This window comes from Camelus ferus, chromosome 5 (genome assembly GCF_009834535.1).
Source record: "Camelus ferus isolate YT-003-E chromosome 5, BCGSAC_Cfer_1.0, whole genome shotgun sequence".
Classification (NCBI taxonomy): domain Eukaryota; kingdom Metazoa; phylum Chordata; class Mammalia; order Artiodactyla; family Camelidae; genus Camelus; species Camelus ferus.
In genome coordinates, this window is record NC_045700.1 from 70,749,402 (window position 1) to 70,772,065 (window position 22,664).

General features: G+C 35.5%; 1 protein-coding gene across 1 annotated transcript in view; it reads left to right on the forward strand.

Annotated features, from left to right (window-relative positions):
* The window catches only part of ORC2 (origin recognition complex subunit 2), a 37,267-nt gene extending 14,655 nt beyond the window's left edge, over positions 1 to 22,612 (forward strand). Inside the window, exons 7-18 of the mRNA XM_006189952.3 lie at positions 94 to 125; positions 2,846 to 2,906; positions 5,130 to 5,323; positions 6,289 to 6,387; positions 9,261 to 9,370; positions 11,468 to 11,600; positions 12,328 to 12,424; positions 14,369 to 14,515; positions 15,110 to 15,281; positions 17,933 to 17,994; positions 18,679 to 18,797; positions 20,818 to 22,612. Coding sequence (XP_006190014.2) covers positions 94 to 125; positions 2,846 to 2,906; positions 5,130 to 5,323; positions 6,289 to 6,387; positions 9,261 to 9,370; positions 11,468 to 11,600; positions 12,328 to 12,424; positions 14,369 to 14,515; positions 15,110 to 15,281; positions 17,933 to 17,994; positions 18,679 to 18,797; positions 20,818 to 20,904 — 1,313 coding nt within the window. The 3' untranslated portion in view covers positions 20,905 to 22,612. The remainder of the gene's footprint in view (positions 1 to 93; positions 126 to 2,845; positions 2,907 to 5,129; positions 5,324 to 6,288; positions 6,388 to 9,260; positions 9,371 to 11,467; positions 11,601 to 12,327; positions 12,425 to 14,368; positions 14,516 to 15,109; positions 15,282 to 17,932; positions 17,995 to 18,678; positions 18,798 to 20,817) is intronic.
* Positions 22,613 to 22,664: the final 52 nt, after the last annotated feature.

The window sequence follows — 22,664 nt, forward strand, 5'->3', positions numbered from 1 at the left end:
TGGTTTCTGGGTAGAAACTGCGACCCTGCTTTTAATGAAACTAGGCTATGGTGAAAAATGTAGTAAGTAATGGTTTTTTGTTTCATTTTTTAGGGCATTCTGCTTCAGACAAAGTTCAGTTGAAGGTAAGCAGTTGACTAAAAACAAGCAAAAACCTTAGTGTTACAAAGTAAGACATGATATAAATTTTCCATTTCATCTCTTTGGGTAGTATTTTACAGGTATTTGCCCATTAAATACTTTACTCATAGATGAAGAATCTGAGGTTCAGAGAGGTGAAGTGTCTTGTCTAAGTTCACCAAACTAGGAAGGAGAAGAGCTGGAAAATGAAGCCAGGTTTTTCTGGATCCAACTGTCATGCCTTTTCTGTGCAGGAACTATTCCTGGGTATTTTTAGCTTGGCCTGGAAATGTGTTGACTTGGTTTTTCTTTTGTATATAATGTTCTTTTGTTTCTTGGGAGATTGATCCCAAGATCCATTAAATCCATTAATCTATCGTTTTACAATTTACACTTGAAAACTAAGTTGGCTTTGGTAAATTCATTCCATGGTAGCTGACAATAATTGACAAGTTTATCCTCTCCTTTGTGTTTTTGTGGTTTTGTTTTTTCATTATACATTGTCACGTGGCCCTGCCTGGATGTGGGCAAGCCCAGATGGGCATGGATGAATCCAGGACAATGAGTATGCAAGTGGTGAGTGTGTCCAGGCCTGGTGGCTGTAGATTTAGACATGCCTGGACTTGTGTACAGGTTAAGTTGAGGAAACCCCTCATAATAATGTGAGTATAGACATTCAAGGCCATGTGCAGGAGTGTCCTATTCAGGCAAGTCCAGGTATGGGATTAGACATGTCAGAGCTTCCCTTGTCTTTAATAATGTTTTTTTCCCATGTTATATCTTGTATATTGCACTACTATAAAAGGAAAAAACTTTCCCATAATCCAGTCAAGAATTTAGATATATTAGCGCATTCTTTTTCAAGTTGTGGATTACAACACATTAGTTGATCTTGTTGGTTCCCTAAAAGACCATCAGAAAACCTGTTAATCAGTGGTATTATACCTACCACGAAAAGAGAGAACGCCGCTCTGAGAAAGTCTCAGTGCATTGTCTTAGAAGGGGGAGTTCAGGAAAGAATATGTGTAGGGCTTGGGGATTTGGACTTGAGGGATTTAAGGCACATCTATCAAGATGGGGAACTGATCTGTATTAGACAAAATTCATGACATGGTGTTTTAGGAGTAGTGGACATAGTGAGGAGAGGGTCTTGAACTGAATTTTGATAAGTAAATCAATATTTGATAAGCAAACTGTTGGCTCTGGTGACTAATCTACTGCCCTGATGGTAGAACAGGTTCCCCAAATGAGCAAACTGTCAAGATAAATTAGTTTGCAGAAATATCAGTAGCAAACAGTGACGTTATTATTTGATAGCCTTGTCTTTTTGAGCAAGAATTTTCTGAAATGGTTATTTTGACACAAATATTCTCAGACCTGATAATTAAGCTCTATGGATATAGGTTGTCTCAACTCTCAATCTTTTTATTTGTTTGTTTTGTTTTGGGGGGGGTAATTAGGTTTACTAATTTATTTTTATTTAGCAGAGGTACTAGCTAGGGATCAAACCCATGACCTCATGCATGCTAAGTGTGCACTCTACCACTGAGCTATACTGTCCCCCTTCAACTTTCAATCTTGAAATCAGTTTAGTATGACATGATCTACAGTTTTAAAAGTGAAATTGTATAAGCATTATTTTATTATAATTTGTTTCAATTGTATAGGCACGTGTGTACTGGATCAAAGTAGCAAAATATTAAAAAAGAATTTTGAGGATCTGGATCAAAAAAGTTTGAAATATACTGTGATATACCTTATAAACCCGTTGGGATCAGCTCCATTATTATAATACTCTTCTTAATACCCCAAATCAAAATTTAGTTAGTTATATTTGTAACTAGCACCAACAACCTATCACAAGACAACAGACTTAAATTTTTTGTCCTATTTTCATGTTACCAAAAGAAAAAAAAAAATGGTACTTTATTTATCAGTACCGTTGAAAGTTAACATGTATACAACAGTGGGCATCTTAGTGTGCTAGGAATTAAATGGTGGTAAAATATGTTCTGTGAGGAAAAGAAAAACATACTTTATACCTCTATAAAATGTTAAAAAATTTACAAATACAGGGGGAGGGTATAGCTCAAGTGGTAGAGCACATGCTTAGCATGCATGAGGTCCTGGGTTCATTCCCACTAACTACTCTAAAAATAAATAAACCTAATTACCTCCCCCACTCCTGCCAAAATAAAATAACTAAATAATACAATGATAAATATATAAAAATTTAAAAATTCAGAAGTAAAAAGTAAAAATCTCTGTGTATTAATTCTGTAAGGAGGGGAGAAAAAGAGATTTCTACTTTTTACTTCTGTATTTTTACATTTTTAAACATTTTACAGAAGTATAAAGTATGTTTTTCTTTATAAAAAAATACATTCTGTTAATATGATGGTGAAGAGTGGTAGATAAAATTATGTTTTTTCTTGACAGAATAATAGAAGTACATACTTCACAGATGTCTGGAATACAGCTTCTAGAATCACTCTACGAATCCCTTGGAGTTTTGTCTTACCATTTTTGTTGTTGTATTCTATTTTTTTCCCCAATGAATTCATTTGTTGTCTTGTAGGACGTAGGTTCATCTAGTGCTAATGTTATCTGTTGAAAACAAAATGTCTTTCTTCTTTTCTTGCCTTTCACTCAGATCTGTCATTAATTTCCATGTCATTATTATTGGACTATTTAAACTATTAATTGCTTTTTTCTTTTTAAACAGAACAATGATAAAAGTGAATTTCTGTCAACAGCACCTCGTGGGCTACGGAAAAGATTAATAGGTGTGTATTTCTTTTTACACTGATTTTTAATAAAAAAAAGATATAGATCTAAACAAGGGCAGTAATGGTTAAGTATAGAGGTTTTAGTCTTGGAATGCATGTTTTTCTCTTTGGCCTGCCACTTACAGGGACCTATGTCTCAGGTGTTTCATTTGCAGAATAGGGATAATAATGGTACCAGCCTCAGAGCTGTTTTGAGATTAACTGAAGTAAAGGATGTCAGAAGTGCTTAGTGTAGTGCTTGACCTTGATATTTGCTTAACAGGTGTTAGCTATTATTATCTTTTATTAATATAACTACTTATTGCTATTTCTTTTCATGAAAAAAAGGATTTGTTCATGTCCTCAATTAGACTGTAGATTCCTTAAGGGCAAGGACCGTAATATTTTAACTTTAACACTTAGCACTGCCTTTCACATTAAAATCAATAGATACTGAGTTTAGTTAAGATGTCTCTCCAATAAAATAACATGCCTTTTAGTATATTTGCTTTGAGACAGTTTGGGAAGTGGTTCTATTGATTTATTTAGAAAATATATATTGAAATAATTTTAAATATTCACAGCTGTACTGGATGTTATACAAAGCCAAGTAAACAGACATGGGTCCCACTTTCAGGGAAATTAAAAATGGTTTTGGGTTTTTAAATATTTAACTTTGGAGCAAATGACTTTGTTGACCTTTATATTTCAGGATGTCAACTCCTTTCTTAGGGTTGACCCCTTGACAGTAATATTAGCTAATATCGTCAAATTGATGCTATACCCCTTCTCTTTTCAAGGGTAGAGTTGATAATACTACATTTTTATCAACATAAAAATAATAATACTAAGTGATTGGATATGTGAAGCTATAAGAGATGATATATGCAGTTACGATTATTATTTTGTCAGATAACATCCCACCTCCTAAGTTTCCTACATACCCCGCAGAAGAATCCTTCTTCAGAGAGAAGGTGAACTTCCTCTTCCTTCTCAATCACCACCAAACAAATATACCTACGTGTGTGATGTATACATGTAAATAGGGTAAAGATGTTTTCTGGCACCTCCTACCACTTCTAACCCATGCGTCTACCATGGGCAGCAATCAATGGAAATCTGAATCTGCTAAGCTATATGTGTGCCCACAAAATCAGGCATTTTTTTTTCCTTCTTTTTTTTTTTAGTATTATATTTGTTATATGCTGACTCTAGATATTCTGAAATATATCTATTGTTCAAAATAGTGATTTGCTTAAAGTTATTTCATTCATATTTTGAAAGTTAATCTTTTATAATAGTTTTATACTTATTGAGTGTAACACTAATTTTATCCTTAATGATTATAAAACTAGCTTTATTATTTCTGGAGGGTGGTGAGGGTGGCCATGGTTTGTTTAAAAATATAATTCTTATATCAACTCTGGATGGATTCTGCCTGTGTATTGGTAGTACTTATAACTATCGTTTATCAAGTGCTATGTCAGTTAGGATGGCATTTTCAGTAGGAAACAATGGAAAATTCTACAATAATGGCTTAAGCCATAGACATTGAAGTATCTCATAAAGAAATCTAGAGATACACAGTTCCCTGGTTGATGTGGTGACTTAACAGTCTTGAAGGATCCAGTTTCTTCCTATCTTTCTGCTTTGCCACTGGCATCATGATCTTTAGGCTTGATATTTTATACTGCAAAATGGCTTCCATAGCATTATGCCGTGGGTATAAGTAAGGGGCTTTTCTTCTGTAAGTGAGAAACATCTTTCCTAGAAGCTTCCGGCAAATTTACCCTGAAGTTTCATTGGTTAAAGGGTTACATAGCCAACCGTAGTTGCAAAGGATGCTGAGAGAGCACGTATCTGGCAAAGGTGAAAAGACAACTAAATTACCATGATTGTTTATCCCATAGGGTGGAGCACACTGCCAGATTTTACAAAGAGTTCTATTAGCAAGGAAGAAGGAAAGCGTTCCTATGTGTCAGGCATTGTTAGTTGCTCTACGTGTATTTCAGTGTCATCTTCACAATGGTTTTTTAAATTAAGTACTGTTAGCCTCATCTGATAAGTGAGGAAACTGGTACTCAGAAAACTTATATAACTGGCTCAGGTGAAACCATCATTAAGTAGTGACAAAACCAGAAGTCCCAGTCTCTTACTTCAAAGCCCACACTCTTCCTTTAACCCCACAATGTCTCTCTTGTCAAACTGTCCAATTTCCCCAATTGCTTGTTTCCCCCACAGTTCCAAGGTCTCATTCTGACAGTGAAAGTGAATATTCTGCTTCCAACTCGGAGGATGATGAAGGGGCTTCACAAGAATATGAAGAGGACACTAATGAAGTCATACTGAGTGAAAAGATTCAAGCTCAGAATAGAGTAGCTTCAGCTCCTGTTTGCAAAGAAACACCATCCAAGAAAATGAAAAGAGACAAAACAGTAAGTGGAGAGAGAGACTTCAGCCTTAAAGAAAAATTATGTAATATCTCAAAGTTAAGCTACCTGAGGGAAAAGATCCAAATTGGAGGATCAACATACTTTTTTTTCTTCATTTTTCTACATTTTTGCAGCGTTTCACATACATTCTCATATATTGTCTGTTTCTGAACTTTGTGTCCTGGCCTGTCTGCATCCATATTCATTTATCAGTACCATAACATGTGCTGAAGGTGACAATTCAGTTGGATAAAAATGAGCTTTTAAGTAAAGATTGATTGGATAATCGGAGGCAAGACTTTTCAGTACATACTTTTTTATATACTTTCATTTTTGTAACACGTCGATGTGTGCAAGTTAGTGTAAGTAATAAATGATGTGACTGTGGATCCACGCTGAGTTGTTTGGAAGAACACTGCAGACACCTTGGCCTGAGAATAGGCTCAGGACCCTGGCGTTCTCTGTAAAGACGCAGAGCAGTGCAGGAAGCCTGCTGCTTGAATGGCTTTCCATTCCTTGCTTTCCACCATGGAGTCAGTCCTGCCCAACAGTAGAACATGAGGGAGTCATTTTACTGGCATAGTAGGCGAGTCTTCTTTTCCCTCGCTGTTGCTGTCTCTCTCATGTTCACAGTTCCTCAGCTGTGCTAATATTAAAGGATTTGTCAAGACTGTGTGAGGCAAAACAAAGGTCCTGATATCTAAATGGGAATTATATGTTGGAATTTAGGAATCATTTTTGGGAACAGTCTGCTTCAATCTAGTCATTTCTTTAACTTTATGGTCCTAAAAGTTTTATTACTAGAATTAAATTTGCTTGGTCCTTAATCTCTGTTGTTTCAAAAAGAAAATGCTGACTACCAAATAAAGAATTTCACATATCCTATTTTTTTGCTAATATTACTGTCTAGTTTTGATATAAAGCAAGTATCTGAAACTAAGAACTGGCATTGCTTTGTCCCCTTTTAGAGTGACTTAGTAGAAGAGTATTTTGAAGCCCACAGCAGTTCAAAAGTTTTAACCTCTGACAGAACGCTGCAAAAACTAAAGCGAGCTAAACTGGATCAGGTATGTTGCAAGGAATGTTACTTCTAAACATTCTTATTGTGAGCTGAAAAATATACTACGTAAGCACCAAATCTAAAGAGTACGTATACACAGACAGCATTAATGTCCCAATAAAATGGAACACAGATTAATGTCATGTAACTATTACATATTTTATTATGTACATGGTAGACAGTTCACTGGATTAGAATTCTGTTTGACACACTATAAGTATACATTTTTTTCTCTTATTACTTTATCATTTCTTCAGCATCTATAATAATCATCAGGGTCATAGTTTCTTTCCTATCTGTGTACCATTAATCTCTGTTCTTCATTTAACTCACATATTCACTGAACCTCACACTAGTCATAAAGCAAAGACTGTGACCCGACTCAGTTACAAACTTTGCAAAAAGCAGAGGGTATTCTGCTTCTTGATATTATGGAAAGTCTGTCCAGTGTAATAAGGTAACAAGGTTACTATATACTATAGTCCTGGGGCGTCATTTTATAATCAATACCATATAGTTATGCTCAGGGCTTTGATACCTCCCTAGGAGAGGACACAGAACCATCTGAATAAGAAAATTTTGTATTAGAAAGTGGGCTGGGTAATTTAAGTCAAGAAGAAGAGTTGGTTGTTGGTTCAAGGAGTAGCAAGATATTTTATTCTCTGCAAACTAGAATTCAGTGCAGTTTTCTAAGGTGCACAGACAAGGCTTTTGACAGAGTTTTCAAGCTACAGAAGAGAAGAGAATATGGGGTAAGCCTCTATGTCCTGGATGGCCTGGTGCTTTGTGGTTGGGGTTTTTTATTTTATTTTCTGTAGGTTTTTTTGTTTTGTTGTTTTCCCCTCCCGGCTCGTTGGTACTACAACTCAGATCACAGACTAGGTGAAAACATGTATCAGCAAACCAAGTTGTTCCAAGGAAGAAACGGCACTAACGTGTGTTTAGTGCTTGTATTTTCATATAAGCAACATGGGGGAAGGATAAATGGATCTGTGGTCAAAATAGGACTTCATAGGACCTGGAGACTAAAAGATCTCTCAGTGGCTGAATGGAACACCTGTTATCGATAATGAGGGAAAGGAAGTTCTTTCTTTGATTGTGGACATAGCTAACGGATACAGTCTCAGTAGCATGTGTAAATTATTTATTTCTCATATCTGTGGGTCAGCTTGGGTGGGGGAGTTGGCTGATCTAGGCTTTGCTCCATGTCTCTTTTCCTTGTTGGATCTCCTTGGAAGGCTAGCAGAGGCATGTTCTTCTCATGACAATATCAGAGATATAAGAGAATAAGTGGAAAAATGCAAGACCTCTTGAAGCCTGGGCTCAAAACTGGCTCACTGTCACATCTCCCTCATTCTAGTGGCCACACTGAATCACATGGCTGAAAACAAAGTCAAAGAGCAGGGAACTGGACTCCACCTGTTCAGTGGGAAGGATTACAAAATCAGGGCAAAGGGTAAGGATGTAAGGCGGGGCAAGTACTGGGGCCAGTAGTGTGATCCTGTACAGATACTAAAGCCTGAAATGAAGGCTCATAGGTACAATAACATTTCAGAGTTCATGCTAAGTGTGAATATGCGCTGATACTTCGGTATAAACGGCTACTGCAAAAAGTGAGCTGTGTTTGATTCAGCAGCGAGCGTGAATTTCCAAGTTTTAGGTGCAGAACAATTCATCTTCCTTAGTTTATTTACGTTACTATTTTTAAAACTATACCATACTTATCAAAGATAAAGGATTTGTTAGAAATAGCTTTTGGCAGTCCCACTCCTGGGCATATATCTGGTGAAAACTATAATTCAAAACGACACATACACCCCAGTGTTCATAGCAGCACTGTTCACAATAGCCAAGACACGGAAACAATCTAAATGTCCATCAACAGATGAATGGATAAAGACACACACACACACACACACACACACATGTATTACTCAGCCATAAAAAAGAATGAAGTAATGCTATTTGCAGCAACATGGATGAACCTAGAGATTATCATATTAAGTGAAACAAGTCTGAGAAAGAGAAATATATGATACCACCTATATGTGGAATCTAAAAAAAATAGGAATTTTATTTACAAATTAGAAATAAACTCACGGACATAGAAAACAAACTGTGGTTACCAAAGGGGAAAAGTGGAGACAGATAAATTAGGAGTTCAGGCTTAACAGATACACAATACTATATATAAAATAGATAAACAACAAGGACCCACTCTACAGCACAAGGAACTGTATTCAATGTCTTGTCATAAATTATAGTGGAAAAGAATCTGAATATATATATATATATATTCTGAACTGCTTTGCTGTATACCTGAAACAGACATTGTAAATCAACTACACTTCAATAAAAAATAAAAGAAATAGCTTTTGGAAGAGGAGCAGTGAATTTTACTGATGATAATAATAAATTATAAAAAAACTTTAATATTTTCTGAGAATTAACATTGAACTCTTACCTCAAACTTTTACATTTTTCAAATCCATAGGTTTTTAAAAGTCTGGATTTGTTGTCAAAGCTGGGAGGCAGGTTTAATCATCTCCTTATGGTAGCAATCTTTTTAGAAATTAAAGCCTTATGTTTGAAATTTATAATCACTGTAAGTAGTTCTAGACAAAACTTAGCAAATTGTTTTCTGTTTTACGTATTTGTATTAAAAGGAACATTTAAAGTATTTTAAGAAGACATTTAAATCGTGTTTGAAGTATTATGTGTATTCGGTTGATGCAGTCATTACTGAACCTGATTAAAGTAATACGTCCATTAATGACCTCTTCTAACCTCTGCCTCTAAGGAAACATTTTTAGTTTGGATTGATTTGATGTATGTGGCTTGAGAGTGATTTTCTTCCCTCCCTCTTCCTTTTCTTTAAAGCAAACTTTGCGTAACTTATTGAGCAAGGTTTCTCCTTCCTTTTCTGCTGAACTTAAACAACTAAATCAACAATACGAACAATTATTTCATAAATGGATGTTGCAGTTACAGTAAGTACTGTCGTCATTGCAAACCCTTATAAAATAAAGAATAATATTTATTTATATAGTCTAAGTTAAAAGCAAAGCAATTTGACATTTAATTTTCTTTTTGCAGTGAACTTGATATGTATTTTTATTTATATATAAAATCTGAAAAATAGGTGTTTTCCCAGTTTTATTATGCAAATGTAGAAATGAATATTGTTATATGACTCTTTTTAGAAGTTCCAGTTTTCAAGAAATTTGTCTTTTCTAAGTTTATCAAATTTGAAAGCTATCAGTAAAACAGCCTTTCTTAGAATGATAGATAATTACTAATAAAAATATTTGAAAATATAATTTGCCAAGATTGATAAATACATCAATTAGATTTTAATCCAGTTTTTCACAGCAAAATTCCTAAAATGAAATACATTTTCTTTTCTCTTAATCTCATTATATACATATACTATAGACCTTCAGAATTTCATATCTGTTCTTATAAACATTATTTTACCATTTAAAATTATTTCTTAGAATATTTTTTCAATTTTATCATTTTTCACATACTTTAGGTTAAATTTTAAATTTTCATTAAAATACCTAGAATAACAATTAAAATTAAGGGTTTTTTTTACTATAATTACTTTCATACTTGTATTAAAAAGGACCTTAGTATAAAGAAGTGCTTAAAGTTTATGTTAAAATGTGAATGTCCAGTAAATACATAGGAACTGCCACAGTTTTCCGCAATTGATCCTGGTTTTCTTTTGCCAATAATACATCAAAGGATTATGCTAGTAGGAGAATGATTATCTTCCCTGTTAGGACCTCTGCTTCTCTCAATCATCATTTATGGATCTGTTCATTATAAGTGTTTTTAAGGTAGATCTTCACTCTGATCCCATCCCCCAGTTCACCAAGTCTTCCTTCTTCCTGGATGTCAGCTTCGATAGCTGGATTTGCTTTACTTGTCAGCCCAGACCTCATAGTCAGCTCCTTTAATAGGATTGCTAGTTCTCTGAACTCCCTTGCTGTTTTTCTGTTGCTTCTGCCTTGCTAATCTCGGCCTTTGGGGGTTATCTCTTTTCTGTTTTTCTATTTCTATGCTATCCTGCATTGCTACAGAGCATTACACTAGTAATGTTTCTGACTGGCCTCTGTACACAATGATGGAGTTGAACTTCAGCTTAACCCCTAGTGCTTGGTGTTCTGGGTCATCTCATTCACTCTCTTGTCTTCAGCTGCTTTTTGTATGTGAATAGCTCCCATAACTGTATCTCTTGCCCAACCAGATCTCACTCCTCAGCAGCAGACATGAATGTATATTGGAAATTTCCATACGGATGTCCTATAAATAATTCAATACACATAAAATTTAACTCATCTTAAACCCATCATTCCCACCTGCCCCTACTACCTAGTGTAATGTCACCCCCTTCATGTAGTTGCCTATGCCAAAAAACTGAGCCACTCTTAGTATTCCCTCCCCCTTCCCTTCCATATCTAATCATTCTCCAAATCCAACTGATTTGACCTATAAAGGTCTTGACACCTTACATTTTTCTCCATGACACCTAATTCTAGTCCGTAGTCTTTGTGGTTTTGCTCTCCTTATCCATTCCCCGACTCAGCCAGTGTAATCTTTCTAAAAAGATTATATTACTTTCCTACTTAAAACCTTTCAGTTAACACCTATTACTTTTCAGTGCTTGTATTCCTTAGAATAAAATCCAATTAGTGTCTTAGTTGACTTAACAAGACCTTTGTGACCTGGCCCCTGCTTACTTTTCCGTTTTAATCTATCAATTAAAACTACTTCAGCCTCTAAAACGTTTTAGTGCCTTGTACGTACCATGTTCTCCCTTGCCTCCAGGCATCTGTCACTTGAAAGGTAATAGGAGCTGGAGAGAAAGCTACTGAAAATTGGAACTATAAGCTTGGTGTACAGATAATAAAATTGTGTTTTTGCTTTATATATAAGCTGGGAATCAGTATAGTTAGCCATTCCCATTCTTCCTGTATTTTTTATAAGCTCAAATTAAGGAAACTGATTGATTATAAAATTCGTAGTAAGAAGTACTGAACTTTAATTAATTTAATAAGAAAGTGTTATCTTTCTTACAGCCTGGGGTTCAACATTGTGCTTTACGGTTTGGGTTCTAAGAGAAATTTACTAGAAAGATTTCGCACCACCATGCTGCAAGATTGCCTTCATGTTGTCATCAATGGCTTCTTTCCTGGAATCAGTGTGAAATCAGTAAGTTTTAAAAATGTTAAAAGAAACAACATCATATCCACTGCCAACCCACACCCCCCATGTTAATGACGATGCTGTTTCACATTCTGGAGTGTCCGATTTTTGTTTTTAGCCTTCACAACAGGAGGACTGCATAGTGCTTAAGATCATGTGTTTGGACTAAGAGGGTTCTAACTTTGAATCCCCATCCTTGGATTTCCTTTTTGGTGACTGATAATGTATTAAATCTTAGGGAAATGTTAACTTTGTTTATAACACCGAATATCAACAGTACTTCTCTGAAAGACAGAATTATGGGGCACTTCAATTTTATTATACTTTTTTGTCACTTTCATACTCTAAAAATAATAAAAATATAAGTAATAGTTTATAGTTGTTTTTAAAAATGTCCTTAATGTTTGTGTCCTCTTTCATCTGATAAATCTACAGTGTTTAATATTTCTCATGTTGTAGGGGGGTGGGGTGGTTTGTTTGTTTTTACTACCTGCTTGTATTATTTTTACATCTTTGCTATTTCTTCCATTTCCTTTTAGCCATAACTTAAGCAAAAATGTGAATTAGATATATTTAAGTACCAGTTGAATTTTTGAAGTGATTTTTTAGACTTTTGGTGGGAAATCCAAATTCATTTTTAATTTATAAGAAAAGAATTGGTCTGCTAGTTGTATTCATCCTACATGACAGAGTAAGTTATAATTGATAAACCTCTTGCGTTTTTATGGCATAGATCCTGAATTCTATAACAGAAGAAGTCCTCGATCATATGGGTACTTTCCGCAGTGTACTGGATCAGCTAGACTGGATAATAAACAAATTTAAAGAAGGTAACATGAAATAGATGCTCTGGTCTTAGGGTGTAGCTAAGCATACACTTCTACTTATTTGTGTACTAGTATACACAAAAATGAGGATTATTTTAATAATGGCACTTCTCTCAGTGCTGATTTAGATTTAGATTTCTTTAAAATACTTTGTCCATTTTCTGTGAGCTTCACTTACCTAACAGGGAAGAATTTCTCCCACTACCTTGAATTTAGCCAAAAGCCTCTTATTTCAGAATAATTTTCAAGTTTTCTTTGGCCGCTGTGAAGTGCCTCCAGTTAATTGGTACATCTTTGTCTGATATTTTTATATTGTTTAATATGTTTATAAAGCATACTTACATCTTTATCCTGAGTAAATATCAATGCATTTGAATAATTTCATTTCTAAAATCTGTGGAATGAGGAAACACATTTGTTATTCTTTTGGTGTGAATGTTTTGTTTATATGCGTATTTCAGAAAATTAGAAATAAAATTAATTAGGTTCTAACAGTTGGCATTTAGTCATTGCTTAAGAATTAAATGGGGGAGGAGGATATACCTCAAGTGGTAGAGCGCATGCTTAGCATACACAAGGTCCTAGGTGCAATCCCCGGTACCGCCTCTAAAAATAAGTAAGTAAAACCTAATTACCTCCCCCTACTAATAAATGGAGTAATTGGTTATGCTTAATGATTTGATGGATAATTTCAATATTGTTTATATGCTTATTAAAATAGGTGCCTGGGTCCTTTTATATATTTATATACATATTATATGTTATAATAAATATATATATTTATATAAAATATATCTATAATTAGATGTTATGTTTTTACATAGTTATATAAATGTTATATAATTATGAATTATATAAACTAATTTTTATATTACATATATAATAATTGTTTATGTGTGTTTATGTATAATTTAAATAAAAAAAGTGACTGTAGTCACTTCTAGAATTTAAGGAACCTTGGACTTTCAAAATGTGTCATCTCAGAATCTTCATCACTATATTGTTCCTCTTTTCCCTCTATCCCCAATGGAAGAGAAATTTACTTATTCTTTCTAAAAGTCTCATCTTCCATTATAAATGCCAATGTCCCATTTCTTACCAACTCCTGAGGGACTTAGCAATGGTTTTAAAACATGTACAGAACTTTTTCCATCTTAAGAAAAAAATCTGCTTGATTCTGTTGCCCTTTCACACTATTTTATTTCCCTGTTTCAGTACAATTTGAGGGTTTTTGAAGACGAGTCTTGCCTTGTACTTTTTACTGATTTGTTTCTTAATTTCTTGCTTCTGTGCTACCTGAACTGTATGCTCAGAGAGGACCTGTAATTTCCTTCTTACTGAACACATTGACCTTGGCTCATCTTTTGTTTATATTGATCGCTCCAGTATTTGTTGGTGTTGACATCTCTGTCATGCAAATTCTTCCGTCATTGACTTTTGTGATATTCTGCCTCTCTGACCCTACTGATGGATGCCTTGAGCAATATCCTAAGCCCCTCCTCTCTTTTTCTGTCTCTTGACTTTTCTGATAATCAGGGTTTACTATATTCTCAATGACTAATGAGAACTTTTTTGGGGAGCATGTCCCCACTCCACTCCCACCTTGCAATTCAATATGTACAAATTCACTTTCAGTTCAATATCTGTCTTGCCTGATTAAAACTGCTTTCTTCATGGTCTGATTCAGGTGCTAACCATTCCACTTAAGTCTCTAACCACTCCAGTCCTTAGTAATTTCCAGTGAATTTCTTTTTTTCAAAGACTATAATAATGTCTTGCCTATCTTATGAGTGACTGACATATCTTCCCCAATAAATTGCATACCCCCAAGCAATAGTTTATTTTGCCCTGTACTACTTTGCTGTGTTCTAATACAGAGGCATTGCATGTGGTAAGGACTTCACAAGTACTCGCTGAAAATAATAATTGAATTCTCTTTCCTTTCAGATTCTTCTTTAGAACTCTTCCTTCTTATCCACAATTTGGATAGCCAAATGCTGAGAGGAGACAAAAGCCAGCAAATTATTGGACAGTTGTCATCTTTACGTAACATATACCTTATAGCATCTATTGATCACCTCAATGCTCCTCTCAGTAAGTTGAAGTGTTACTATTTTTTCCTTCTTGAGATACCAGTCTTACAAAATTCACTTTCTCAATGTTGTAAGTCGCAAGATTTTTGTTTTGCAGTACAGTTTTCCTTTGTTGCCTGTTTAAAGACATGGTTGCCAAAAATATGTGTCCTCAATCTGATTTAGAATGTAATTCTTAGAAATAAAAATTTAGATACTAAAGGGTGTGTTTTATAGCTAAAGTTTCATGAAGGAGACCCAACCATTATTTTGGTTTCCTTCTACTCTTCTCTGTGGTATTGCAAAATTTATTTTATGCATTTAATTCAGGGACTTTGTGATAATTGTATAAAACAAAATGTTACAAGAATGCCTTGGCAGTGCTAATATATTCTGACTTGTATTTAATATACAAATAAAGATTTAGATGTCGATTGACAATGAAATTAGATTGTGATTTGGATGGGGAAATGGCAGAAATGAAAAATTTTCAGGATTCACTTTTTATTTAATGCTTTCTCGTTCTTTCCTAGAGTGGAATCTAATAACATGACAACATGAAAATAATTAGTAATTCTTGTTTTTTGGTTTTTTTTTTTTTGCTTGTGTGCTGTAGTGTGGGATCATGCAAAGCAGAGTCTTTATAACTGGCTCTGGTATGAAACTACTACATATAGTCCTTATACTGAAGAAACCTCCTATGAAAATTCTCTTCTGGTAAAACAATCTGGATCACTACCACTTAGTTCTCTAACTCATGTCTTACGAAGCCTTACCCCTAACGCAAGGTAAGATTGAAAACTATGGTTTCTTTTAAAAAGCTCTATACATTTTAAGATACACACTACGAGGTTTTAATGGCAATGGTAAAATCCTTACTTAGTTTGCACAATTAAGAGAAATAGTAGTAATAATAGTTGCCAGTACTGGGTTATGCATTAGGTAGTCTACCAATTAGCCTGATAATTAGGCAGAGTATCAAATTTTTTTTCTTTAATAGATTTTTATATTTCTGAACAAAAGCATCTCAGCCATCATAGAGAAAGAAGCAGGATTTGTTGAGATTTTACTTCTTAAATTTGATAGTCCTTTTTTTTTTTTTTTTTTTTTTTTTTTTTTTTTTTTGAAAAGGAACCTTTCTCTTAATTGAAGTGTAGTTGATTTACAATATTGTATTGGTTTCAGGTGTCCAACACAGTAATTCAGTACTTCATTTAAAGTTGTCAGAAAATACTGGCTATATTCCCTATGCTGTGTAACATACCCTTGTAGCTTATCTAATTTTATTTGTTGAAGTAGCTGATTTACAATGTTGTGTTAGTTTCTGGTGCACAGCAAAGTGATAGTTATCTATATGTATGTATTTTTCATACTTTTCCTTTTTGGTTTATTACAAGATATTAAATATCATTCCCTGTGCTATACAGTATATACAGTAGTTTGCATCTGCTAATAACAGACTCCTAATTTATCCCCCCATAGTTGTTTAATTACATAATGAACATTATGATTCGAACACAGGGCCCTTATGTGAAATAGTTCATTTGATCCTCACAGTCACTCTAAGGTAGATAGTAAAGGGCACAGAGATTTTGATCCAGATCTGCTTGGCCCCAAAGCTCAAGCTTTTCAATATCTTTGTATAATGTCTGCAGTGAAGCCCTTCAGCAGCCTAAGAAAGAGGCATGTCTGAATTAATAAAAGCTAAGGAGAAAGTTGAATATAGTGTAAGCCAGCAAGAGATAAGCTGCGCAATTAACCTGTTGAAAAGGCTTTTAGTAGCTTCACAGGAGGCTACAGAGAAACGTACAGGGAGGTCCTGAGCACTCCTTCCCCAGCCAGCGCGCTGCCAGCATCACACCACAGAGCAGTGGGAAAGCCGACACACTGATACTGGCACAAGCCATGGAGCCTGTTCAGATTTCACCTTTGATATGTACACTCGTTTGTGCATGTGTGTGTGCGTGAGTTTTGTCACGTGTGTGGCCTTATATAACTGCTACCACAATCAAGATACTCAACTATATCATCATTAAGACTCCCTCATGTTAACCCTCGAATGGTAATTTTAATGAATTTTGTTACTCTGTAAAGCTGTTTTTGTATACTTGAAGATTATCATTGCATTAACGCATTAATATTGAAATATGCATTAAATGGGTAAGTAAAATTTTTGATGGCACTGGAAAGAGAAAAAGCATTCATCCAATTTTAGACTTAATTACAAATGGACTGTTGCAAGTGGCTACACATAAAGCTGGGCATCCATGCAGTGCAAGTATTCACAGCACTAAATATGACACTGACTGCTCTAATGCAAATATGTTTTAGTTTGGCATACCTGAATAGCTGTGTGCTAGCCTCCAGTCCTTTTTATAAAAAATTTAAACTATTTTGAAATTATGGGTCATCCTGTATACTCCAATATCAATTATCTTTACTTGGTATGAATGTGATTGATCAAAAACCTTCACCAAAATTTAGCTGTGTAGTCAGTGGTAGTACTTGATTATAAAGTGGTCATATAGATGATCAAAAATATGCTTGTAGAAATTATCTTCTGGACTATCATAAAAGTGAAAGTGCAAAGGTTTAAAATTTTCACCACACTCAAGGACTCCTGGGAAACTTAGTTTGTGTAGCACTGCTTCCAATCCCATAATTCTACCTGGTGTACTCTCCTACAGAAGCAGTTTAAAATATGAAAGAATATTTATGTACAGTTTTATTAATTAAAATTGGAAGTAATGTGGACATCCAAAACCAGTAGGGAAGTGGTAAATCTGTGGTATGATGGATGAGCAGCCATTAAAAATAGTTTAGGAAGAATTTTTAAAGACATGGGAAATCAGTAAGTGAAAAAGTGAGGTATAAAATGGTAGTATCATATATAAATGCCTGAATTTATATTTTCACCATTTCATTCCATAAAGATTTGAGAAGGGAGCCATACGCAAATGTGATCTCCACATCAGTGCTAGCAGCTGTTACCTTGGTTTTTATTACTTATTCCAGGTTTTCTGTAGTGAACTTGTAGTCTAAAAAGAAAATAGTTGAGCCTTGAACAACACGGGGGTCAATCTGTGTGTAACTTTCACAGTTAGCCCGGCATGGCCATGGCTACTCTACATCCGCAGAGCCGGCTAACTACAGGCCATGTCGTGCTGAAGTACTTACTGTTGAAAAAAATCTGCATATACCCACATAGTTCAAACCTGTGATGTTCACGGGTCAATGGTACTCCTAGATTTTCCGTAAAAGGAAATAAAGCTTCTCCTTTTTAGGTAGACCAGGATATGACGTTCCTTGGAGAAAGGAACAGAAGGTAATACAGACAGACCAAATGTTTCACTTTCTCTTTGTGTATTTTACTGTTAGCTGTTATCTTTTGATGTTAACATTCTGGCTTTGAATTCCTGTTTGTCTGTTTTTTCCTTAGGGGGATTTTCAGGCTACTAATAAAGTACCAGCTGGATAACCAGGATAACCCTTCTTACATTGGTATCCAATATTTATGATATTAAATTGTGTGACTTTTGTTTCATCCCATAAATTCCTTTTTCTAGAATCTACTAATAGCACTGCAGTTTTTCCCAGCAGTGAATAAATGGTTTGCTCTGGGATCAGTGTGTCTGTCATATCGCAGACTTTCAAGTAGCCCTTATAGGTACACTGTGGAACAGGCTGATTGTCAATACGAATTGAAAGACAAACCCAGCTTATTTTTTTTTATTTCCTTTGCTAACTATGGATGTTGTGTCTACCAATTACACATATTTCATATGCTGGGCATCGTAGATTTTCATCCCCTTCGGTAAAAATAACGTTAATTTAAACACATTTTAATAATCATTCAGCTCTCATTTGACTTACTAGTTCCCTCTTTAAAAGTCAACTTTATTCATGTTTAAACTGCCCACAGGACTATGTTATACTTGATAGTTGACTGCTTTGAACTAATCAATTCTCTTTAAAAAATGTAAGCCACAGTATATATAACACCTAAATATTTGTAGTTTTGCTTCTTCCAGAGGTAGTTATTTCAGTACTGACTGCTTTGACATACTTTGGTAACAGTACGTTGTTTTTTGGGGTTTTTTTTCCTGCTCTTCAGTATGGGTATCCATAAATGGGGTCACATCTTAAATACTGACTTACGTTCACATTTCCTTTCAAATTCTCCAGGACTTTCTTTTCAAGACTTTTACCAGCAGAGTCGGGAGGCATTTCTTGTCAATAGTGATCTGACACTTCGGGCCCAGCTCACTGAATTTAGGGACCACAAGCTTATAAGAACAAAGAAGGTGAGACTTTGCTGCTATAACACTGTATGCGAGGAATAGCATATCTCATTTACTCAAGGACAAGTATGTCTGATCATGAAAGTGAGGTTCTGTGATGGGTCACAAGGATCCATTTAAGCAGATGGACCATTTGAGTTGTGTAGGAAGAGATAAGGTAGAAGTACTCTGCTTCAGAGCAGAGCAGAAGACTTAAGACTTCTAGTCCAGAGTAGTAGGCCATTAGAAATGAGTCAAATAATTCTATTCCCTTCTCCCTCTCTTCCTTCTGCCCCATTCATTAATGCAGTCTGTATTCATTGGACACTAACTTTACATCAGATACTGCACTAAGCATCAAGATACAGTAGTAAACAAAATCCTAACTTATTTCCTCACAAAGCTTAAAGCCTAATGGAGGAAATGGACATTTCTCAAATAATCACACACACGTAAAATTTTAACTGTGGTAAGTCCTGTGATCAGAAGGGACATGGTTCTGAAAGAGCCATTACAGTAGGTGGATGTGACCTAGTTATGGATATCAAGAGACCATGAGCTGAGACCTAAAGGAAGACTAGGAGACAACTAGTCAGAGAGGGAAGGGAAGAGCATTCCTGGCAGAAACAGCACGTAGAGGCCCCAGGACAAAATGAAGGCCAGTGGGGCACAAATGAGGCTGTAAAGATGGTGATGTAAGAGCTAGATCATGCATGACTTTTAGGCCAAGGAAAGGGCTTTAATTTTTATTCTAAAATAACAGGAAGTCATTAAAAACTTGTTCTGACTCTGGTATGGAGAGTGGTATGGGGCAGGGTGAGATGGGGATTGCCAAAAGTCGATGCACAGAGACCAGCTAGGAAGGTGTTAGTAATCTGGGTGACTAGGGTAAAGAGAGAAAAGTGGCTGGATTCAGGATACACTTAGGAGGCAAAATTGACAAGAACTGATGATAGATTGGATGTGAGAGCAAAGGGAAAGTGTCAGGAGTGATTCCTGGTTTCTGGCTTGCATCACCAGAACGATGGAAGGATCACTGGATGGGAAACTAGAAGAGCAGCATTATAGGGGAGACACATCATGAGTTCATGATCTTAGTGCATTTGGACTTACTTTATTTTGGGGTTCTTCTGAGATTTCCAAGTGGAGATGTCAGATAGGCATTTGGATTCCTGGGGTAAGAAACCAGAGGAAAGATCTGGGCTAGAGATACAAGATTATGATTCCTACATATTCAGATTATAACTGAAACCAGGCATCGATGGGACTACCTAGAGAGAGGACATACAGTGAGATTAGAGGGCCAAGAACTAACCCTAGAAGTGTGGCATTTCACGGCCAAGGAGAAGGCAAGCCTGCAGGGGTGAAAGAGCCCGAGAGCCAAGGAAAACAAGGTATCACAGACAGCAAGAGAAGCATGTTTTAAGAAAGAAAGGTCAGCAGTGTCAGATGCTGCTGAAAGGCCAAAAAGACAGACTGAAGATACCGAATTGAACTTAGGAATACGAAATTCCTTGGCAGTCTAAGCAGAAGCTCTCGGTGACATGATCATAGTGGCAGTAGCCCTGTTGGCCTGGGTCGAGTGAAAAGTGAGGAAATGAAGACCAGCATTTATAGACAGCTCTTCTGGAAAGGTGCCATGGTTATACGATAGTTGGAGAGGAAGCAGCAGTCTAGTGAGGGTAATTTTAAAATGAGAAATACCTGAACCCACAGCCACTGGGAAGGATCCAATGGAAAGGGGAATAAAAGCACAGAGAATTCAGTGGTATAAGGTTCTAGAAAGAAAAGGAAGGCGGGGGGGAAAAAAACCTCACCTACTCATCCTCCAGTCTTCTTTTCCACTATGAAGTGGTTTAAGTATGAACTCAATGTATTTAAATATATATATATGTATGCCTGTGTGCCCTTGGGCCTTAATTTTTATACTTTTATATTTATATAAAATATTAAAGAAATCAAATCCATTTTGTTTAACCTAAAGTAGGATTCAAATATATCTCTTTAAAATGACTAAAATCCAGGGTATTCTTACATCTTTTAGGGAACTGATGGAGTGGAATATTTATTAATTCCTGTTGACAATGGAACACTGACTGATTTCCTGGAAATGGAAGAGGAGGAGTTTTGAAGCTCTTGAATCTTCTGTGGGAGGGTTTTTGTACCCCAGCTGCCAATCCTCTAGTCTGAAGTGTTGTGTTTACATTCAACATTAGACTCTTTTTCCAATGTATAAGATTTAAAGTTGGGAGGGGGGAATGTCATCAGTTAGAACCTTGATTAGCCTGGCTGGTGTGCCATCTCTAGTACTATGCAGCGGTCCTCAAGTTGGAGAAAATGTGCCTTTCGTTCATTACCTCTCTGGAGACTTCTTGTCGGAATGAACAGGGTGTGCTCAGGGACTATTTGGAACTGGATGTTTCTGAATTCTTTTATACCAGAGATGATGATATTCCTAGTTTTTTGAGGGCCTTTTAGCACTCCTGGAGCTGACTGCAAGTGTGCTTGTTCCAGAGTGTGGAAGTACAAAGACATTGATTGGCATCACATAAATCTACTTTATTTACTATTCCTTGTGTCAGAACTGATGAGTATAATAGAGAAAGAAGGTCATCTCTTACTGTTTCTGAAATGGCTTAACAAAAAAGGTGTGAGACTGGGGACAAGTAGGTGATCCAGCTTTCTCCTCTTGGATTTAGGCTACATACTGGTAGAGGAAGAGGGAGCAGGACACTATTCGGTTGGGAAAGTGGGAAAAACATAACAAATATACAAGGTGTTTACCCACCCAGGAAAGCACAGAACAACAACATACCGCGCTACTCAGGAAAGTTAAGGTCTGTGCCATCACCTTCATGATACAAGTGAGAAGCCAGGCTAGAGAAACACAATCCTGAATTACACGTTAGTCATTTTCTTCTAAGACAACAGAAGATACAGATTTGTTCCTGTATATCAGCATATTTTTCTTCTTGAATAACATGCAGGTGAGTAGTAGCATATTAATTTAAATTAATCTTAATTTCTCTGTCAAGTAGACCTAAAATTCACTGTTAAGACATTTCAGTTTTCTTCTTAAAGTGATGATTTCAAGCCTCCTTAAATACTCAGACAAGCCTTTTTTCTTAGGAAGGAAAAAAAGGCAAACCTTGGCTCCTGTAGTCAGATGACAGTCTTCACATACTCCATACTCATATTTCATACTTGGAAATGAAATTCTTTAAAATATCACTGTAATACACTGCATCAGCATTTTTCACTCATTTCTTATCTTGTAAACCCCTTTCATGAAAGTATTTCCCAAAATGCTCTAATTTAATATTTCTTTGTCATATAATGAAATAATTTTGTTAAATCCACATATTAAGGGGTTTAGTCTTAAATATAATTACTAATCAAAATACTTAAACAAATTTGTACTTGAATATGATTCTAATTGTTTTTAATTGTACCAAAGGATATTCAATGAAAAATCAGTTTCCTTACCATTCCCAAATCCAGTCCACTAGGCAGCACTGACAGCAGTTTAAGCATTCTTCCAGATGCACATCTAAGGGTATCTGTCTCTGTATCTCATTTGAAGAACACAAATGGTAGCATATGACACTTGCTGGTTTGCACCTTGTTGTTGTGTTTTTGTTTTTTTTTTTCTTAATATATCTAGTTTATAATAACTTAGTGTAAAAAGTATATAAAATCTTTAATGACCTAATGTGCAAACTTTGCATTTGCCCTTAAATATCAACTGGTTTATTTTTATAATTTTTGTGTCTATACTGTTTGCAAGCAGTATGTGTGAACAGTCTTTATTATCAATAAAGAAACCAATTTGGATAGAATCACTTATTTTTCATTTATGCTACTGGTTTTTGCTTTGTTTTGTTTTGTTTT